We start from the raw sequence: 23,173 nt of genomic DNA, 5'->3' as shown, positions 1-23,173 counted from the left end.
GGGAAAAAATAGATTATCATGACACAGATGAATGTTTATCAATGGGATGCATCACTGCAAGGAAGGAGAAACAGACATAAGGAGAAGCTGGGGAGCATGCTCATCAATGGGAAGAAATCTATTAGTTTTCTTTAAATCATTTACAGCTAAGAAAATTCCATTCCTCAGGCAAGTGGCCCCCATGGGTTTGGTCCCTAAAGATAGGAACCCATTTGGGAATGAAGATGTGCTTAAATGCAGAGCAGATGACAGGGACTCAGTAATATGCTGACAAGTCACACTAAACAAACCATCAGGACAGAGTTCCCAACATCACAGTTAAGCTGACCTGCATTCAGCTATATCCTAGCTAATTATCGCTAATAGCAAATGCAATCTCTCCCTGGTGAGACTTCAAAAAAATCTAAAATTTTTACTCCAATTTGTAAGAAACTGTAACTCAATAAGGTTGTCTTTCTCGGCTTTGCCCCTATGTCTTGAGACAGCTCAGAAATACACTAAAAAACACCACTGCTTAATTAAAACCATGCTGTATGTTCTTTAATTAGCTCATTTTCTACTTCCCTCTATATAATGAGACATAAATCCAACTTGTTTGCTAGTTATCCTTTCAAAAGGAAGAAAAACACCATAAAAACACCTTGGGGAAAGGAAAAAGAAAAAACTTCAAAACTTCAATTGTTTACAAAATCGTCTAGGTGGTCTATCTAGGGTTTATGACAGGGGTGTCATGAATGGGCCTCCTTCTCCACCATACAAAAATTAAGAGTTTTGTTAAAAAAAAAAAACTTGTGTCGACCATCCTCCCCACATCCAGCTCTGCTCACTGGAAGTGTTGAGCATTGATGATAAATGATGAGGCTGAACCATGTGCAAGGATATCATAGTATCTTGAGCTCCGGGAGTTGGTGGAGCACACCTTTAATCCCAGCACTCGGGAGGCAGAGGCAGGCAGATCTCTGTGGGTTCGAGACCAGCCTGGTCTACAAGAGCTAGTTCCAGGACAGCCTCCAAAGCCACAGGGAAACCCTGTCTCAGGAAAAAAAAAAAAAAAAAAAAAAAAAAAAAAAAAAAAAAAAAAGGATATCATAGTATCTCTGCACAGGAGATACATCTCCAGCAGTAATGTCCAGGTTCCTGACTCCTGAGACACACCTGGACCCTACCTACTTTACTATCAAGTGAACAGAGGCTTCCAAAGGGACCTGAGTAAGGGGTAGGCAATCTGGAGCAGTTTGAATGGAAATAGACTTGTGAATTACCAGAAAAATGATCTAGAATGGATGTAAGAAGGTAATGTGCCCATGTATGTAGACGACATGGGAGGACTAAGGCTAAATGACCCCCAAATTAATTTACCTCAGAAGAATGAACAGACTAAAAAGAAGTCAAGTAGGTTAAATGGGCAAAAGCTACAGAGGAAAAAAAAAAAAAAACTAGGAGCTTGAGGGTGGGGAGATAGCTCAGTGGTTAAGAGCACTAGGGTTTTGTTCCCATCACCCATGTTAGATGGCTCACAATGGCCTGAAACACCAACTCCAGGGGATCTGACACCATCCTCTGGCCTCTCTGGGCAACTAAATAAAAATAAGTCTTAAATAAAAAAAGTATTAAAACAACAACAAAATAAAAAGATAATTTAGGAGGAAATACCAAACACATGACATACAACATATGCTTTGCCAGGCATCCCTACATATGCCTCATGTGTGCCACCTTAATTAATTCTCTCCAGCAGCTCCATGGGTATTAATATTATTCCCATTTACAAGAGATTGAGATGGGGTGTTGAGAAAGCCATATCCTTATTGCAACTGATGAAGCAGTCACCTCTCCACCTTCTGACAATGCTAGGAGGAGGTCCCTACCAACTTTTGAGAACAGTGTCCTTTGGAAATGAAAGAGACATAGTCAACAGTTCGGTGGACAGTACATTTCACGAAAGGAATGTGGACAGCCAGCAAGGTGAAGGAAAGGTTCCTTAGACGGGGAGGGTCTGAGCATGTCTATGGCCCAAGTGGATGAGGCCAGCAGAACCATTTGCAGCCCTCAGAGAGAACGAAGAAAAAGGAAGGAGGGGCAACTCTGTCCATGGCCTTGTGAGCAGAGGATCTGTGGAGGAAGTAAGCAGGATTCAGAGTGTGACGTTCAGCCACTGGAAGAGTTTAGTAGCAATGGAAGATGAGCTGGACAGCTCCCAGTGTGTGGATGCCTGAAACAGATAAAGACAAGTGAGGAGACTGGGTTAGGATGCAATGTGAAAAAAAGTGAGAAGAGCTGTCGGCCCTGGAGGTCGGGATAGCTGTGGTCTGTAGAGGGATAGGAAGCACAAGCCACACAGGGCCCGCTGACACCCAGCTTTCAGCAAAGCAGAGTTAAGGATCTTGAGACGAAGAGACCATTCTGGATCATCGGGATTATCCACTGGCAGTGGCTCCTAAAAGAGAATGGAAAAAGGGCTGTGGACTCACAGAAAGCACATGAAGACAGAGGCAGAAACTCATGTGATCCCAGACCAGGAGGCCTGCAGGTCCCTGCAACCGCAGGACGAAACATCCTGCCAAGGCCTTCATTTCAGGCATCAAGCCTCGGAAGAAATAATTCTGCCATGAGTAGTGGAAGTTGTGCAGAAAGATAATTCCCAGTGTTTTAAGCCATGGGTATTGGAAGGTGTGCAGACCTTGGAAACTAATGTACTAGCTCAGAGGGGGGTCAGTTTTCTTCAGTAGGAGATCAGAAAGAGAAAAACAAAAAAAAGAACAAAACTCAGAGGTAACTTATAAGTAGATCTGAAGGGCCTGAGGGACAGCAATTTAGAAACAATGCAGCAGAGATACAGGAAACCAAGTGAGGAAGAAGAGAAATCTTCAAAACAAAAGGTTATGGGGTAGGGGTGTTTCTAAGTCTGACAGCCTGAGTTTGATCTCCAAAACCTACAGGGTAGAAGAGAGAGACAGCTCTAGAGGGATATCCTCTGACCTCCACCCGCGCGCAAATGAAAACAATCATGAAGAAAGTAGCACCATAAACCAGACCACAATTAACGCCACAAGCCAGAAGGGACACAAAATGACAGGAGGGAGTAAGAACACATCAGGAGACACTATCTCAGAACACTCTGTGCCACTCACCTGCTGTTGCCTACTGTGTCAAGCATCTAAGAGTGTCTAGGAACTACCATAATCTTCTAAATAGCTGTTTCAGGTGCTAGAAATTTAGCTTCTTTCCATGTTTAGTGCCATGCTCAATAAACCTCCAGAAATTGCTTGCCCATGTTCACAAAAGGAAATACACTTATAACAATCATGGTCTAACACCAAGATTAGGCCAGATCAAGCATGAAACATGGTTCATACTTTACATGGGTTCTCAATCTGTGGGGTTCTCAACTCTTTGGGTGTCAAACCACCCTTTCATAAGGGTTGTTTAAGGCCATTGGAAAACACAGGCATTTACATAATGATTCATAATAGTGGCAAAATTACAGTTATGAAATAGCAATGAAAATAATTGTATGGCTGAGGGTCACCACAACATGAGGAACTGTATTAAAGGGTTGAAGCATTAAGAAAGTTGAGAACCACTGCATAAGAGAAAGGATTAAAACTAAAAACTAAATGTTGAGACTGTGCAGGGCTGAAAAACAATTCCCACAAGGACAAGGTATTACAGAGTGTCATAACACAAAGATGGTAATTCAGACATGGCCTCAAGGTAATTCAGACAAACCATTAACCTGTAGCATCAACTCCATTTTCCAAGTCAGTCATGGACTGACTTAGGAAGAGAGCAAGAACTCTGGGTTCAGAGTCTCACTTCAACAAGTGATAAGAAGCGTGATAAAAGGCAGAACACAACTGTTTCCAATCCCATCCAACAACGCCTATTTTGATGACATAGGCACTAAACATTAACAGGAGTGCCTTCGCAGCATGGCCATCATTTCCATGCTGCTGTCAGTGGCTGCAATTTTGCTTAGAGTGCATGTGTGTTAAGACTGGTCATAACTTTCATTTTTAAGCAAAACTGACTTTTCCAACATCTTTATATGAAAGCTAGTCAGAAGTTTACCAAGTTTACCAAGCAGACATTTACTGCCTCCTATTTACCAAGCACTGCTGGAAACTAAGGGGACAAGTAGATTCAGAAGCAAGATCCTGGGCCATGGGTTCATTGTGGGAATCACGTGCCTAGCATTCACAAAGGTCTCATACCCAGTACTGCATAAAACCAGAGCCTGCATCTCAAAGGTACAGGCAAGAGGATTAGAAGTACAAGGTCATCTTTGGCTATGTAATAGTCTCAAAGCCAACTGGGGCTGCATGAGACCCCATCTCAAAAACAAAACAGGGCTGAGAGATGGCTTGGCAATTAAGAATACATACTGCTCTTGAAGATCAGCCCAAATTCAACCCCCATCATCCATGTTGCATGACTTACAACTGCCTGTAACTCTAGATCTGATGAATGCCTGTTCTCCGAGGGTACCCACACTTGCATGCACACACCCACACAGAGATACACACGTACACGTAATTAAAAATAAAATAAATTGCAAGGTATAGTGGCACACCCCTTTAATCCCAGCACCAGGAGGCAAAGGCTGGCAGATCTCTATGAGTTAGTTCAAGGTCATCCTGATCTGCATAGTGACCCTGCCTCAAAAATCAGGAAGAAAGGAATGAGGGAATCAGGATCTCAAAGAAAGACAAACTGCCAAGCACGGGTTCGGCCTTGTTTAAACGTAACATATTTCAAAGAGTACACTTGGAACCTAGTGGCGTAAAAAAAAACTAACAAAGGACAAAGGACGGCTGCATGCCCTGCATTTGTTAATTCACAGTGGTAGCCACGTAGAATACATGCATAGATTCTTCCAAGTAATACAGGGACCCTCACAAAGCTAATGGGAATGAAACCAGGAGGAAGTGAGGGAGTCGGGAAAGGAAGCTGGGCGATGGCACAGATTTGCAAAATCTAATCGGGAAACTCAACGATGTTACAGACGGAAAGGCAAAGCCACAAATAAGCATGCCTGGAAAGCATTACAAAATTAGTGTTTTCAGCATCCATAAGATGAACGTGAACCAAATCCCTACACACTTAAGATTACATTACACAGAAAGACAAAGTGAGCATGGTATAAACTATGCTTTATCTCCAGAATCTCAACTTATTCACAAGAAGAGAGTGACTCTAAAACAAGAAGCAGAGGACACTTGGTGGGGGGGGGGGGAGAATTTTAACAACTTCCAAGCCCAAAGTATATTTTTAGATCAGGAAACAAGGCGCTATACAGTTCTGTCTATTCAGCCTGTTGACTCAAATGAAAACAGTCCAATTCCTCTTCCTTCCTATGAGTCAAATTGGAAATTACACTAGATTGAGAAGTTGCACTTCCTTTTTTTCCTTCTTCTTTTCTTATTCCTCTATTTTAAGAAATTTTGTCTTATATCGTACAAGCTACCCTCCTGACTTAGGCTGCTGAACAGTTGGTACTACAGGTATTTACCAGCTCCTCAGTTATCAAAGACAATCTATGTGACTTTAAACAATGTTATCAAATATATAAAACCAACAGGATGGAATATTTCAACCAAGGTAACATGCTTCAGTAATGAACTTCAGGAAACCACTTAAAGATACTATTGTAAAGCTGTTTTACCTTTTCCTGTAGATTCAGTTCTTGTATTTTATGTGTGTATGAATGTTTTGCCTGCACATATGTGTAACACATGGTGTACGGAGTTCCTGGAAGTTGAGAGGAGGGAACCAGATCCCCTGGAACTGGAGTTATGAATGGTTGTGAGCCACCATGTAGGTGCTGGGAACTGAACCTAGGTCCTCTACAAGAATAGCCAGTGTTCTTAGCCACTGATCCATCTCTCTAGCTCTATTATAAAGATATTTTAAGTAGATTTTTCTACCCAAATGGAAATCCTATTTTAAAATTATGCCTATTGGGAAAACCATAATGCTATGTGTTTTAAGAATTTTATTAAAGAACTGCTGCATATATTCCTAATAATTAAAAGTGATAACATATTTAGGATCAACTTATGACCAAATTCCCTAGTCACTGCTAACCTACAAATGCACATATGATATCACTCTTTTAAGCAATTTATCTATCCACTTCTCTTGATGAAAGAAATTATTCATCATGATAGTCAGCCACTAGAACAAGCTAGTCTGGTTTTTTAAATCCAGGATTAGTTCTATGAAAGATCAAATGGCATCAGATGATCAGTTCAGGAAAGTAAGCATAGGGGTAGGAAATGTAGTTCAACTGGTGGCGCATGTGCCCAACAGACACAAGGCCTGGGGTTCAAATCCCAGCACTGCATAAACCAACTTGACAGAACACATGCATAACTCCAGCACTCAGGAGATAGAAGCAGGAGTATCAGCATTCCAAGGTCATCCTTGACTAACAAAAGTCAACCTAACCAGTACTTAATTCCCCCAGCAACAACAACACAGCAACCAACACCACAGCCACCAACAACACCATCACCATAACCACTATCACAACCATAGCCACCAACACCACCATCACCACAGCTACCAACAACACAGCCACCAACAACAACAGCACAATCACCACCACCACCACCAACAACAACAACAACAACACAGACAACAACAACAATATAACCTCCACCACCAAAGCCACCGCTGCCACCATTGCCACTTAGATGTTTGTCAGAAGCACAGCTACCAGGTTGCAGAATTACCTGAGTACATGTTTTAAATGAATGGGAGCAGTTCTACTGAGAGATGTGGGTAGTGGAAAGTGCTCCAGGAAGGCTATAAGATCAAGGAACATAATATGCATATATAATGCATACAACTGCTACAAAGGGGCCCATAATCTTGAACAACAAACACAAGCTAATAAAAAAAAAGTACAGTCAGGCACTGTGGCTGCACCTTTAATCCCAGCACTAGAGAGATAGAGGTAGGTGGGTCTCTGTGAGTTCAAAGCCAGCCCGGTCTGTATTGTGAGTTCAAGAAAAGCCAAGGGTACAGAATATGATCCTGTCTCAATACAGCAAAAAGAAGAAAGAAAGAAAAAAAAAGTATATCCGGAGATAATCCTGGAAAATAAGCTCATTAAAACAGACCGCCCTAAATAAGGGTTAAGCATTCATATCTGAAAGCTACTTTTAATAGTATCATAACATAACTCGTAATGAGTAAGGGTTGGAGGAGGGACCTGCAGAGGGTATTTTAGGGCTTGGAAGTCCTTTGGGCCTTGTGTTCCCAGGATCCAATTTCTAGTGCTTTGTCATGGCTGCTCTTGCTCCATGGCCTGACCTTACAGTGTGCCCGGCTAAGCAGAACAGCCTGTCTTCATATCTACTTCCTTGCCCCTTGGATTTTTTTTTTTTAAGGCCTGCAGGATACAATGAAATATTTAAAAGAACTTTTGTCAGGACAGTAACAAAGAATGTAGTGTGTGAGTGATCCTGGTGTGAAGATCAGGTGAGTCCAGGAAGGACGGAGACATTGCAGGGTGCTGCAATGCCTGTGAACATGCCTTTGGAAAATGTGTGCTTCCTCCTCTTGGAGCTCCACTGGGTGTTGTGAGCAGGTTTGATTTGTAGACTCCTGTGGGCATATTTGCTTTTTTGATCATAGTGGAGAATGGCAGCATTTGATTTGAGCCACTGCAAAAAGCCTGCTTAGGTGAAATAGGAGTTATCAAAAGGAATGTTTGTCAACCATTATATTTTGGTGTGTGACATGGTCATAAGTTGATGAAGCTAGGCCTAGTAATGTTAAACCTTAAGTTTGTTATTACCCTAGACAGTATTAACTGTCAACCTGAGAGCCTAGAACAGGGGTTCTCAACCTGCAGGTCACGACCCCTTTGGAGTCACATATCAGATATCCTGCATATTAGATATTTGTATTATGACTCATAACAGTAACAAAGTTACAGCTGTAAAGTAGCTCAAAATGCTTTTATGGTTGTGGTCACCACACCATGAGGAAACTGTGTTAAAGTGTCACAGCATTAGGAAGGTTGAGAACCGCTGGCCTAGAATCACCTGAAAAAAAGGCAAAGGTCTCTATTGAATAATTATGTTTATCAGATTAGCCTGTGAGCATATCTGTAAGGGATTTCCTTGATTATTAATTGGTGCAGAACAGACCGACTCAGCATGGGTAGTACCACTCCTGGGCAAGGGGGCCTGGGCTCTACAAAAAAAAGTCAGGATGGAGCCAGCAAGCTGTGTTCCTCCGTGGTTCCTGCCTCCGGGTTCCTGCCTCCACATTCCTGCCTCTAGGTCCCTGCTTTGACTTCCTGCTCTGATTGCCCTCAGTAAGGTACCATGACCTGGAAGTCTAAGAGGAAATATACCCTTTCCTCTCCAAGTTGCTTTGATCAGAATGGTTTCTAACAGCAACAGAAAAAGCTAAACAGGACAGTAACCAACCTCTCTCCTCCTTCCCAGGTAACTAATACAAATTTTTGACTTTTTTTTTTTTTTTTTTTTTTTTTGTCTTTGAAGTTAATTGAATGAGGTATAGTAGTAAGTTTGGAACTCTACTAATTATCAGGCTGTGTGTTCATTACATATTGCTTGAGTTGTACATACATTAGAAATCTGTGTAAAAGAACACCTTTGATAGAAGTTAAGCTGATAGAGAGGGAAGAGTCTGCTTTGGCTTGTTACAGATATACATATTTACTGAAGGCTCTGGCTGGAGAGGAGAGGAGACACACAGGCTGTGTGTGTGTGTGTGTGTGTGTGTGTGTGTGTGTGTGTGTGTGTGTGTAAGGCAGGTGTGAGAACAGATCAACCCAAGGATGGGGGAGCCAGAGTGCACCAGGTCAAACCAGTACAGAGCTACAAAAGTTTTAGGCAGTGCTAGGGGGCTGCTCCTCTTTCATGTCCTCTCCAGTCCCAAAAGGGTAGTCATCTACCCTCACTTGAACTGTGTAAGGAATCCATATACCTTAATTGAACAACAACAAAAAAAGAACATGGAGTGTTTATAAAGCCACTTAAGGATTTCAGGCCTTCTAGTACATTGAGGGTTGTGTGCATATGTGCAATATGTTTCTCTATAAGCCTAAAATAAAATCAGTCCTGTAATCACACCCTCACTGCTGAGGCTATCCAGAAGTGTTTTGTTTTTCATCCACACAAAAGCTATTCAAATTTATTTAAGGGGGGAGGGAGGAAAGAAGGGAAGAAAGGAGAAAGGGAGGGAGGAAAGGAGAGAGGGAAGGAGGGAGAGAGAGAGAGAGAGAGAGAGAGAGAGAGAGAGAGAGAGAACTCATTTCTTCCCCATCTTTAGCTTCACCAGGTAAAACTGGAAATTTGCTTTCACACAAACCCAAGAGTCAGACTTTTTTTTGTTGTTGTTGTTGTTTTGTTTGTTTGTTTGTTTTTTGAGACAGGGTTTCCCTGTGGCTTTGGAGGCTGTCCTGGAACTAGCTCTTGTAGACCAGGCTGGTCTCGAACTCACAGAGATCCACCTGCCTCTGCCTCCCAAGTGCTGGGATTAAAGGCATGCGCCACCACCGCCCAGCTGAGTCAGACATATTAATATACACATTTCATCTCTTTCAGAAACACTGAATAAGACTTGGAGTGGGAGACGATTTGTGTGGAAGCCTGTCCTTCCCCCTTTCTGCAAACAGCCACACTGACTGTGGCACTCAAGGACGGACAAAGTGATGGGCCACTTTTGGGATTTTACTCCTGACACTTCTCTGACAACAATTGTGGCATCCAAGACAGCCCTGCATCTATGCTCAGAGCTCTCATGGCCCACACCCTTGCATGGAGAAAGAAACATGGGAACTGTGTTGAGGATAGCCACAGCCACAGCCACAGCCACACCTGGCACCGCCAGAACATGAGGTCCAAGGATTAAAAAAGTACGTAGTTATTTAAGTGGGGTGAATTATGTTTTTAAAATGATCAGAACCAAGATCTTCAGATGTAAGATATAGGAAATGGATTATTAAAACAGCGCATCTTAGGAGTACAGATCTTGCTCAGCTGATACGTTTGCCTACCATGCACATGCCTTTAATCCCAGCACTCGGGAGGCAGAGGCAGGCAGATCTCTGTGAGTTCAAGGCCAGCCTGGTCTACAGAGTGAGTGCCAGAATAGGCTCCAAAGCTACACAGGGAAATCTTATCTCGGAGGAAAACAAAACAAAAACAAAAACCCTACACTCGATATGGCTTGAGTGGATTCAAGAATTAGCTACCATATTTACCATACTTATACAACTTCCCAACATATACCTCTTCCCATAGTTCTGAATAATGTTTGAAATCCTATCATACACAGACACCTACCAGCCCAGGCTAGGACAGGACTTATTTACTAATATTCACAGGCATGGCTATTTTTTATCTTTAATAAATACTAGAAGGCAGAAATGAAAAGCACGGCTGTAGAATGCACACATCACCTGTTCGTCTGCTATAAAGACCTACCAGCTCTCAACTTCACTCACCACCAAATAAGGTAGAGAATAGCACTTGGCTGAGCCAGCTTTCTGTGAATCAATGAATTACCTAGTTCCCCACAAGGTCATATGATTGATGTTAATTTTCATTGACACTAAGGGCAGAGTTAAAATACTACTTGTGAGTGGCCATCCCACTGCTGGAAGCCATCATTCAGAGGGGCTGCTCGTGTGTGAGCAAGGAAGAGGCCTGCAGTCTGTTAGAATCGGAACCAGACTGCTGCTCAGGCCACACCAACTGGCAGCAGCCTCCCTAGAAAGGGGGAGAAAAGCCAAGCCTCCTACCAAGAGCATGTGGGTAAATCCCTGACCCTTAAGAAACTCTTCAGGTGCCCAAACTCCAAGACAATGACAGATCCCACAGCCACTTCCCCAGGGAAGTAGCCAGGGGCTCAGACATCAATCAGAAGGCTACTAGTGAGGGCACATTCCCCCTCCATAAATGGGCACACCCCAACTAGATGCGCCCCTCCTTCCCTCTTCCCCACATCTTACAGTTGTGCATTTCTTGCTGCTAGCAAGGCAAGGCCCGCCCCCCACCCCCACCTCTTCTCCTTCTCCCTACTGGAAAATCAGATACAGCCTGACTCCAGGCCAGCATGAAACAACTCCCTTCCTATAAGAGTTATAAGAAGGGATCTCCACTCTGTCTCCTGGCCTGAACTCTCCTCAAAGCCCCTGCCATGCTGCTGTTTTTATGTCCTTGGTGGTAATAACCCTTTATATTCAATAAATCCTACCCACACTCTGACAGCCTGCCAGTATCCCCCTTCAGGCCCAAATCTGAAACCTTTTGCTGATTCCTGTGGGGAATTCCAGGTCGGAAGAAATCCAAACTGCACTTGGGCCTTCCTGGTATTCTCCTGCAGTTACTGGGAGGCCATGCTTAGGAGCCATTAACTAGTGTGTAAAGTGTACTGGAAGAGATGAGATGACTCCTCCGCTGTGATGGGCAAGCCAGAAACAAACACCACCCTCCTGGACGATGGTGACACCCCAACCTGCCCTCTAGGCTCCAAGCCCTTATTTCTACCCACCTAGCCAGTGACAAATTCTTCCTGGATAGTCCAGAAACATCCAATTCCCACACCCTAAAGCCAAAACTGCTCCCTCAGTCCCAGCACCTGGACTTGGTCTGTGACTGGTCACCTGGGGTCAAAGTTAGAAGCTGAGCATCACAGGAAAACTGTCGCTTTCCCAGCCCTGCTGCTGACCTGGATCTAACCTCCTACTTCTGGAACCTCTTCAGCTTCTTACCTGGTCTCCCTGTCTCTGTGTCTGCCCTACATTTCCCATCCTTCATGGTAGGATTACTCTAAAACAAAGCACTGCCTCACTTCCCTCTGCAAAACTCCTGCTGAGTCCTGCTACTCACAGAACAAAAATAGCATGCAACAGCAAGGGAGGCCCAGAGGCAAAATGTGACCAATACCTGGTCAGAACCGCAGAAAAGAACAGGGAACTTGAAGGGGGAGGGGGAGACAAAGGGCCTTTTCAACACGGGGAAGGGGAGGGGGGCTAAATCAGCTCCAAAGGTACAGAAGGTCAGGTAAAAGGGCCCTAAAAAGTACCTGAGGCTAGGAGGCTGAAGGGCTCATTAAAAAGTTGCAAGGAAACTAGCTACCTGCTGAGGTAGCCCAGAGCAAACAAAAGCAAGACACTGTGCTAGCCTTTGAGCAAATGTGTATGTCTTCTTAGATGTGCCACTCCACCCACTCCACCATTTCCAGCAGGCCTCCCCTAGAGGCCCAAGTAACCAAGAGACCTACAGGATTTCAAACAAAGCGGCCAACCAGATTATGCCCCCAAAGACCAAGAAAGGCTGTCCAGGAAAAGGACTTTGGTGTCTAAAGGACAGTAAACTACCCACTCCCAAGGAAGTTATGCAGTCTCCCTCTGATACTTCCCTACTGGTGGCAGGCACATCTGTTTCTTTCTTATCATCCTAGATAAAGCCAGACCAGTTCATTCTGCTGTGAACATTAGTGACCTCCAGCACTCCCCTGGGCTGGATGTGGAGTGCCAAAGGCCTTTTTCTGTGCTCAGTATAAATCGATCCTATTCTACCCATCCTAGGAGCCTATAACCAGTCTCTCTCTCTCTCTCTCTCTCTCTCTCTCTCTCTCTCTCTCTCTCTCTCTCTCTCTCTCTCTCTCTGCTTTCTATCATGTATACTGAAGCTCCTTTATGGAGCCAGCCTCCACAAATGACTGGGTTGTCTACATCTGTCAAGACTTCCAGACCCCATTGTCCAGCTTCTCTTGGGTGTGCCAGTGAAACCAATTGCTCCTCTGATACAACAGGATATGACTGTATTGCAGGGGAAGTTATATTGGAAATGGCTTCCTAATAAATGGAAGTCTATTCTCAACAGAGCCAGCTCAATGCCCTGGAAGGACACTGCACTCTTCTCTTGGCAACCACCCACAGAGGCAGGCACAAAACAGAATGCCTGACTCCTACCTCTGCTGGGAAGAAGGCTACGGCAAAGTATCCACAGACTTCCTGTGGGATGGCCCCAGAGACTTATCTACAGCCCAGTTCCCTCAGCACCGAAGTTAGTGTAAAGACACTATCTTGTGTTTCCCAAATGAAGTATCAGGGGAAATGTTTCAACTTATTCTTAAAATAATGATCTTTGAGCTCTGTTGAACGATGATCCAAACAGCCCAGAGAACGCAGAGCAGAATCAAGAAAACAGAAAACTGTTGGCTCAGAAGGGAGAGTGGCAGGAGGAGGAGACAGGAACAGGTAAAAAGACACAACACAGAGTAAACTAAATGGTGGAAGAACTGTCTGGGGGAAGGCGCCTGAAGGAACGGGTGTGGACCCAAAAGGCAGAGAAATACAGGGACACCAAGGAAAGAAGTTGATATGATGTGTCTCATAAACACTTAATGGAACAGATTTGAAACATTTTTTAAAACCAACGAAAAGAGGGGCTGGAGCTGGATGGTAGTGGCACACCCCTTTAATCCAAGCACTCGGTAAAGAGAAGCAGGCAGATCTCTGTGAGTTTGAGGCCAGCCAAGGTCTACAGAGCGAGTTCCAGGACAGCCAAGGGCTGTCTTGGGGAGGAAAAGAAAAAAGGGAAAGAAGGAAAGAAAAAAGAGCGGCTGGAGAGATGGCCCAGCAGGTAAGAGCACTGGTTGCTCTTCCAGAAGACCTAGTTTCAGTTTCCAGCACCAAAATGACAGATAATAACCATCAGTAACTTCAGCTTCGTAGCATCCAACATCTTTTGGCTTCTGCACGCATATGATGCACAGACAGACACACATGCAGGCAAATACTCATACACATAAGAAAGAATTTTTTACAAACAGTAAAAAGAACTTCTATGTAGCATAATTCAGTCAAGATGAAATTTTGTTCCAAGATGTAACTTGGGAGAGACTATTAAGCATTGCAGGATGTTTATCAGTATAGCCAATAAAAACTATAAAGCAGTAAGTGATGGCCTGGGAGAATACAGAATGCTGCACCAAGGCACCAATGGCCTCGAGGAAAAGTACTTATGCAATTGGCTGCTGCACTGGGAACTCAACTGACCACATTTTCCACATCATTTTCACTTCAGAAAACAGCTGACACACTGTGGTTAGACCTGTGTATCTGACCTGCATTTTCTCAGACATGAAGAAAGTGATCTGATACATACAAAAGAAAGAAAGAAAGAAAGAAAGAAAGAAAGAAAGAAAGAAAGAAAGAAAGAAAGAGAAGGAAGGAAGGAAGGAAGGAAGGAAGGAAGGAAGGAAGGAAGGAAGGAGAGAAAGAAAGCAAATGAAACCTTGTCACCAAACACAAAATTTGAATTTTCTAGAAAAATTTTGAATTTTAGAAAACTTCTTCCCAGCCAGGCAGTGGTGGTGCATGCCTCTAATCCCAGCACGGAGGAGGATCTCTGTGAGTTCTAGGCCAACCTGGTCTACAGAATGAGTTCCAGGACAGCTGGGGCCACACAGAGAAACCCTGTCTTGAAAAACCAAAAGGAAAAAAAGAAAAGGAAACTTCCCAAACTAAAGAAAGATGAGAAAAGCACCCCTTCAAGCCCCGCCCCCCATAGCACAAGGGTGGTACTGATATGGGTCACCTCCAAATAGCAGAAGGTGAGTGTAGATACTGGTTTCCACATCCCCCCATAGCACAGGGGGAGCAGAATCTGGTTTCTACCTCCCCTCATAAGAGAGGGGAAGACACTGGTTTAACAAATTCATAGCATTTACGTTTGGTTAACTGACTTTTCTTCCTGACTTCACTGCTAACATTTTTAATTATAAGGTTCTCAAAATAGAGTAATTTAAATTATTACTCTGTCTTAGCTAGGGTTTTTTCTTATTGCTGTTAAAAGACACCATGACCATGACGGCAGCTCTTATAAGGAAAACATTTAATTGAGGGGGCTAGAGTATAGTTTCAGAGGTTCAGTCCAATATCATCGTGGTGGGGAGCATGACCTCACGTGGTTAAAGGTGGTGCTGGAGGAATAGCTCAGAGTCCTACATCTTACAGGAAACAGGAAGTCAACTGAAAGTCACACTGAAGGAAGCTTGAACAAGAGACCTCAAGCCCACCCCCACAGTGACACACTTCCTCCAACAAAGCCACACCTCTTATAGTGCCACACCCTTTGGGGGCCATTTTCTTTCAAGCCACCACATTGACCTACTTGCTTGCAAGACAACTGTCAAATTTTTATGACATTCATCATTGGTTGTTCTATGGCAACATTACACACTCAAATAAGAAAATGTACAGGCTTTCATATCAACTGAATTTTAACACTCTACAGATAGTATATGAACACTAGAAAGCTGGAATACAGATTTCATTTGCTTAACTTTTTATCATGTTACCCAATAAATGAAGAAATGGGACCCAGGATTAGCTTGTTTAAGTAGAGCTTTCTTTACACACACACACACACACAAAAAAAAAAAAAAAAAAAAAAACCTGAGTGCCACCCATCCCCACCATCACAGAGAGAACAAGAAAGTGCAAAGAGAGAACTTTCAAAGTTGTAAATTCAAAAATTCAAAAAATGTCTTGCTGGGTATGGTGGTGCATGCCTTTAATCTCAGCCATTTATATCTACGTACAGACAGAGTTCTAGGCCAGCCAGCGCTACATAAAGCAATCCAGTCTAAAACAAAAAAGAAATCCTGTCAGGGACCAGCAAGATGGCTAAACAGGCTGCATGCTGCCATGCCTGACAACCTGTACTTGATCTGCAGAACCCATACGGTGGAAGGACCTTCACAGACACACACACACACACACACACACACACACACACACACCATAGCACCTGCACACTCACACCTGTACACACATACACAACACAATAAAGAAAGATATTTTTAAAATTATTCTTGTGGGAAGTAAGTGTGACCCAGGTGCATTATGTGATATTCCCAAACAACCAATAAAAGTATTACATTGGAGAAAATTTTCTTGTGCATAATCTCTCACAACTAAATATCTGGCAAAATAATATTCTCCAAAGAGGTTCAAGTTTTGAGGAGTTACATGAAAAAGTAAAATGTTTCTATTAATTAGATGATTTATATGATGTCTAAAATGACAAGAAAGAATTTTTTTGTTTATAACCTTTTCCTAAATGTCCTAAATAATATCCAATAGACTAAATGGAAGGAAAAAGAGTAAAATACATTTGACAGCTACAAGTTAGCTGGTGTGGCAGAATTAATAAAGACTTCTTAATGAAAGAGATTCAAAACATCCAACATAAGGCCAATAAAAAAATTCTCGAACAGCCTGTATCCCAGCTATATGAAAATGTTGCCCTAATTCAGGCGACAATGTGAACTGCTGTCATGTATCAAAAGTTTTAAGAGAATGGTTTTTGTTCTTATTTGCCTAAAGAAAAACACTAACTAAAAGACCAAATTGTTGAAATGTTCATACTTCTTCAAACTTTACCCTAAACTTCTAGTTGCCAGTGATATATATTTTCCAAGCATCATTATCTGACTGTACACCTTTTAATTAAATCCAATAAAGAATAGATTATATAGTAATAATTTTTTTCATGAGAAATCAGTCTGGATGAGGCTTCAGTCTCTCCCCTGCAATTCATTACCATCATCTATCACACACACACACACACACACACACACACACACACACACACACACACACAACCTCCCCGCACTCACACACACACACATACTCACATACACACACACTCACACACACACACAATCACACACACACAAACAGGAACACTCTCACACACATACACACCCACACACAACATATCCACAAACACACATATTCACATACACATACACACAGATACCATACACTCAACACACAAACACACACTCACACAAACACACACACATTCACACACATATACCTCTCTCTCTCTCTCTCTCTCTCTCTCTCTCTCTCTCTCTCTCTCTCTCTCTCACACACACACACACATACATACACACACACATCTGTGGGGATAAGAATCTCACCTCAAAATTCTGCAGATATTTTCCCTCTCTGAAAGACATGATATTTTTATCTAACTTGGGGGGGGACACTGACTCAAAAAAAAAGACAACTGAATATCTAATAAGAAATGACAGAATATGCACTGTTACTAAGTCACTCAGCATTAAATACTGAGTGACAAGAAAACTCAGTGGGGTTTAGAGAGTAAGGTGTATTTTAACAGACATATAAATTCATAGAAATTTTCATTCACTAAAACAAGGCCATGTGGACCCCTTGTCAACAGCAGGAGAAATAAGAAATTAGGATATTTCAATAAAGAAGCCAAGATCATGCAAAAGTGTATTTGGGACCAAAAGTCAAAAGTAACTAACAGAAAGTTAATAATTTAAGCCCATAAATTGCTTTGCACAATTATTTTAATATCATTTTGTCGGAGCAGGAATCCTAACAGGTTAAGCAAAGGCTAACTTTGACAAGAAGACCCAAGCTGACTAACCGAGCTGTGTTTCCACAATGTAGCTCCTAGCATGTCTCAAGGATGGAGCAAATGTCTGTTGACCTACAACACTAGCATGCAGACACTTGACCTTCCTATCTAGTTCCTATTTTCCCATCAGATTTTCACAACCTGTCATTGTATCTCGACATAAGGATATCTGAATAAAACTGCAGACACTGAACTTATCTGATAAAGTTGTCATGAATACTGAGAAAGCAACAAGAGGCACCCCACCCCACCCCCACCCCTACCCCCAACCACCAGGCTCTCTTTTCCCTGCATCCACTGAATGCAACCTTTTAAGTTCTCTTAAACATTTATTAACCAAGCTAACGTGGTCAAGCAGTTTCTTCGACAGTTTTGAAATAAGTCAAATCAGATTCTGGTTCATCTTCCAAACTGCTCAATCCCCCCAGTTACCTGACCACAGGAGGTGAGGGTGTGTCCGGGTGCTTACCGATGCCTGGAGCTACATAGATGAAGTAGAGACAGGACGTGGAGAGGGAGAAGAAGAAGATGAAGGCGATCAGGGAGCGATTGGAGACACGCATCATCCGCTTGAGCGCAGACATCTTCCTCTGTCCTGCCAGCAGCACGGGCTGCGCTCTCAGGTCTGACTCGGGGCCACGGTCCAGGCCCTAAACTTCCATGAATTACGGAGAACCCCCAAGTGGGTAGCGGGCTTTGAGGGGGAGGGCCGAGCCGGGAAGGGGAAACGGATGCAATGAATGAGAGGCAGCGGAGCAGCGGGAAGGGTGGAGGGAGGATGCGGGGAAAGGTGGAGGGAGGCCGGGGGGACCGGGCACCGTGGAGGCCAAAGCCGCGGGCCAGGCTAGTTAGAGCGCTGAGATGCGGAGCGCAGCCCACCGGCTGCAGCGTGCCGGGGTCCCCACACCCCGGGCGGCGTCCAAGAGGCGAGTCCCGGTGATCTGGACTGGGGCCGGGGCCGGGTCGCGTGCGTTCTGCGGGCCTGCTCCCGGCGAGTGCGGCCAGTGCGGAGCTCTAGCGTGGGCTCCGGGGCACGCGAGGCACGGGCGGCCGCGGAGAACCTGGGGGCTGCGGAGCCGGGCGCCTCGCCGGCGCGCGGCCTGCACCTCATTCCGCGCCGGGCCCCGCAGCGCAGCGGCGGCCTCTGGAGCAGAGCGCAGGCCAGGGCGGCGTCCCGGGCAGCGGCGAATGCGCCCGGGCTCCGCTTGCTGCCGCCGCCCGCTGCCCAGCCGGCCACGGCAGCTGCATTCCCGCCGCGGAGCCCGAGGGAGAGGCGGCGCCGCCCCCGCACAGACTCCGGACTACCCGGCGGATGCGCGCGCCCGGGGTCCGGAGGGTGAAGGAAAGAAGGTGACAGACGCGCGGCGATCGCGGACCGCGGACACCCACGAGGACAATCCCGACAGCCCTGTGCGCCCCTAGACCCCTGCAGGCTCCGCCCGCCGGTGCACAACTCGCCAGGCGGCGCTGCGCCCGGAACAGGGGAACCAAGAGCCCTCGCCCCTGGAGCGCCGCGCGTCCTGATTGGTCCTGGCACAGGGTGCCAATGTCCCCACCCCACCCCGCCCTCCCGGCTCACTGTCCCCACTGGACCCTGAACTAGGCAAGGACCGACCTCGTCCCCAGCGTGGGATGCGCTCTGCACCAAGAACGATGTTTGTGAGAAACAAGGACCTTTAAAGGAGAAGGACGAAGGAGACACATTTCCCTCCCGGATTTATGGACTGTCGAATGCGATGTGGGCCTATGTGTATCCGTTATGCCATGACCAGCTTTGCCACTGAAGGTGAACACAGCCAATAGGCCCACGAACACCACAGCCCAATTCCTAATGGCAAGCCGTCCACTGAATTGATGCACATCCTAGGCACGGGGCTACCCTTTGTTCGAATGTTTCTTGCTGCTAGCTACATTACTCGGCTCCTACATCACATATTCCCAGTATATTGTGTGCAGGTGTTTGTTTTCAGCTGATCAGTTAATCGTGACTATATATACCATCCTGGCAGGACTGAAGACAGATTCTAAAGAGATATATGTTCCTTCTTTTAACCATCAAACTATTAAAAACAATGGTCTTCAAGAAATGGGAATTTCTCCATAGGCTCATACTGGGGAAAGAAAAGGCTGAAGCCTGGTGCTAGCCAAAGTAGGAACTTATTTCTCCAAAAGAGGTTTCACGTAGTTCGGACAACTTGTCAGACCACCTTGCAGGGGAGAGGGAGCTAGGTCAACGATGGAAGGGACCACGCTCTGCCCAGGACTGCATAGTTAGTTGTATCCTTTACCCTTCATTTAAACATAAACCTCATGTCAGAACTCTGAAGGTAAATTTAGGGTGAGGAGGTCACTGGATCTCATTGTTTCTTTTTCCAGTGTGGCCACATTGAATAAATCACCTTTCTTTGTCACTGTTACTTCTGTTTCACTGTTCATTTGAGGGCAGGTGCTTGATCCTGGTTTGTTAGGACTGCTAGGGCCCAGACTCTGATTTCACAATGGTAGCAACAGTTGTGTGTGCTGTTGTCATCATCTACTTTAATCCCATCACTGGGAGGTTAGACACAGTTTTAGGCAATTGGTGAGCTATGGATTCAGTGAAAGACTATGCCTCCCCTAAACCCCTTCTCAAAAACCCAAGTGGAGTAGGGGAAAATGCCCAGTGTCAATCTCTGCCCTCCACTTACACACTCATATACACGTATGAACCTGTACACATATACAAACATGCACATACATATACAGAACTTATGGTTTTAAAAAAAATCTGACTCTTCTGGAATAAACCACACCTCTACAATTGCACCAGAAAAACAAGTATATGTGGTGACTTTAAATAAATTGATGCCTTTAAAGGGTAGAGGCTGGTACATGGTGAGCACTAGTGGAATCTTTAACTCTTTAAAAATTTGTCCTTTTGATCAGTCTCCCAAAGAACAAAGATGCTTATCTCTCTAAACACCAAATTTCCTACAGTAAGTTTAGTGTCTCTAGTGATCATAAGAGATGCCTGAAGATCTCAATGGTCCCCTTCCTCATGCCCTACCCGACTCCCATGGCAAAGATTAAGCCTAGAGGCTTGCTTGTAGACAGGTAATACCACTGAGCTGAACCTTAAACTTTGTACTCAGTTCATTTCTTAAACAGAGAGACTGCTTGGAGCCTAGGAAATGCAAACTGAGCCTCTTTGAGTCTGTGTTAGCAACGGATATTTCCTGGAGGAAGGCGGGGCAGATAAACTCCACAGCAAAGTAGACTGCAGAGATATGAGATGTTTGATTTTTTTTTTTTTTAAACAGTGGTGAAAAGACCTTAAACCTATGAGAGTAGACTGTAATTTACAATGGCAAGACAGAAGGGAATCCTATTTAATGACATCCTTCTAGCCATATTATTATGTAGTATGTAGTAATTTTTATTATCTTCTGTTTGTTGGAGCCCCCACACTTGACATTTTAGATATATAACTGAATAAATTAAGTCATAATTGATGGTGTTTACAATGTCTGTAATCTCAGAACTTGGGAGGCTAAGGCAGGTGTATAGAGAGTTTGAGGCCACTGTGGATTACAGAGCAAGACTGTTACAAAAAGAAAAGGAAGGATGGAGGAGAGAATGAGGGAAGGATGGAGAAATTGTTGCTGGAGATAAGAGATTTTATGTGGTATATGCTGAGTAAGAATAAGCACTATCCACCAAATGTTTCAGATTTCTTTTGGGAGGGTTTGAGACTTCTTTGTGTGTGGTGGGGGTTCGAGACAGGGTTTCTCTGCCTAACAGTCCTGGGTGTCCTAGAACTCACTCTGTAGACCAGGAAGGCCTCAGACTCACAGAGTCTGCCTGTGTCTGCCTCCCCAGTGTGTGACTAAATGTGCCACCACTGCCCGGCCAGATTTCTTTATGAGCTTCATAGAAAAGTATTTTATGTGATAGTAGAGGCAAATGGAAATGATAAAATCAGCATCTTGAATCTCACTTTGACCAGGTGCATCAAGTGGTACACACCTGTAATCCTGGCATTTAGGAGGCTGAGACAGGAAATACTGCAGGTTTGAGAACAGCTGTGGCTACATAGCAAATATCCAGCGAGTCAAGCTAAACTACAAGAGCCTGTCTCCACAAAGAAGATATCATCACATTTTAAATCATTGCTAAGGTTTAAATCAAAACCTCCATATTATAATCACTAGTTAAATAGGGTAATTATGGGGCAAGGGCTACAGTTGAGTTGTTACAGAGTCTGCTCAGCATGAGGACCCAAGTTGTGACTCCCAGCTCATAAGTGAAGAGCTGCACGTGGTAAAACTCACCTATAATCTTAATCCTGGGGAAACGTGGCTGGGAAAACCCCTGGACCTTACTGGCTAGCAAGTCTAACTGAATCAGGGGAAGCTCCATGTTCAGTGGGAAACCCTGCCTCAAAAAATAAAGTAGAGAGGTAGACAGGAAGACTCTTTGCCTTCACATACAAGTGTTTACCTGCACATACATACCAACAGACACACATGCTTATACCATATGTAACAATTAATTTTAATTCCATTAATATGCAGTATTATGCCTTTTCTTTTTCTTTTTTATTTTTATAATTTTGATTGCACTCTTATTTACATATCCATCTCCCTATTCCCTCTCCCTCCCATCCTCCCATACTCTCCACCAACCCCCACCCCACTCCCCAGGGATAGTGAGGCCCTCCACGAGGGATCATCAAAGTCTGTCACATCATTTGGGGAGGGCCCAGGCCCTCCTTCCTGTATCTGGGCTGCAATAGTATCCCTCCATAGGGAATGGGCTCCCAAAGTCCATTTGTGCTCTAGGAATAAACACTGGCTGCACTGTTAGAGGGCCCATAGACTGCCTTGGCCTCCTAGCTGGCACCCACATTCCGGGGGCTTGGTTCGGTCCAATGCTGATTCCCCAGCTTTACGACTAAGGTCTCCGTACTCTCACATGTCAAGTCAACCATTTCTGTGGGTTTCTCCAGCACAATCTTGGCTCCTCTGCTCATCCCTCCTCCCTCTCCGCAACTGGATTCCAGGAGTGTGGCTCAGTGTTTAGCTGTGGGTGCCTGTTTCTGCTTTGATCAGCTACTGGATGAAGGCTCTCAAGCAGAGGGCAGAGCACATTATACCTTTTTCAATACATTTTCAATACAGTCTTCCTATCTGAGACTCAGCTCAGGAATATTATTGGGATGATAAATTATGCTTTAGACAGCTGAATGTTTTACATGATTTTTATATAATTACATGTAAATTATATGAAATTTAGATGCTAGCATGAGTCATAAAATTATTTATACATATGTTGTAGTACAGATCCTTCTCCTCAATAAGTTTTCCTTTATAAATGTGGTCAGAATTCTGCTGAGTTAAAAAAATAAAAGATATTGGCCAGGGAATGGTGTCATACGCCTTTAATCCAAGCACTATGGAGGCAGAGGCAGGCAGATCTGTATGAGTTCCAGACCAGCCTGGTCTACAAGAGCTTGTTCCAGGACAGCCTCCAAAGCCACAGAGAAACCCTGTCTTGAAAAACCAAAAAGACAAAAAAAAAAAAACATATTGATTTCTTCAATGTTTAGGTTATATTGGAGAAATTTAAAATAAATATTACATTAACAAGCAAACATCACATTAAAGCCATACCTATAGTGTCTATAAAATAATGTCTAATAAAAATTTAAAGAAAATCCCTAGTTCAGCATC

At 44.1% G+C, this 23,173-nt stretch overlaps 1 protein-coding gene across 1 annotated transcript in view; it reads right to left on the bottom strand.

Annotated features, from left to right (window-relative positions):
• Positions 1-18,046, bottom strand: part of B4galt6 (beta-1,4-galactosyltransferase 6) — a 60,160-nt gene extending 42,114 nt beyond the window's left edge. The window contains 1 exon segment of the mRNA NM_001246698.1: positions 17,932-18,046. Within this exon segment, the coding sequence (NP_001233627.1) occupies positions 17,932-18,046 (115 nt within the window).
• Between the last annotated feature and the right edge of the window lie 5,127 nt (positions 18,047-23,173).

The sequence above is a fragment of the Cricetulus griseus genome, chromosome 2 (assembly GCF_003668045.3).
Source record: "Cricetulus griseus strain 17A/GY chromosome 2, alternate assembly CriGri-PICRH-1.0, whole genome shotgun sequence".
NCBI classification, from domain to species: Eukaryota; Metazoa; Chordata; class Mammalia; order Rodentia; family Cricetidae; genus Cricetulus; species Cricetulus griseus.
The sequence above is the reverse complement of the archived record's forward strand: the minus strand, read 5'-3'. Positions and strand labels throughout refer to the sequence as shown.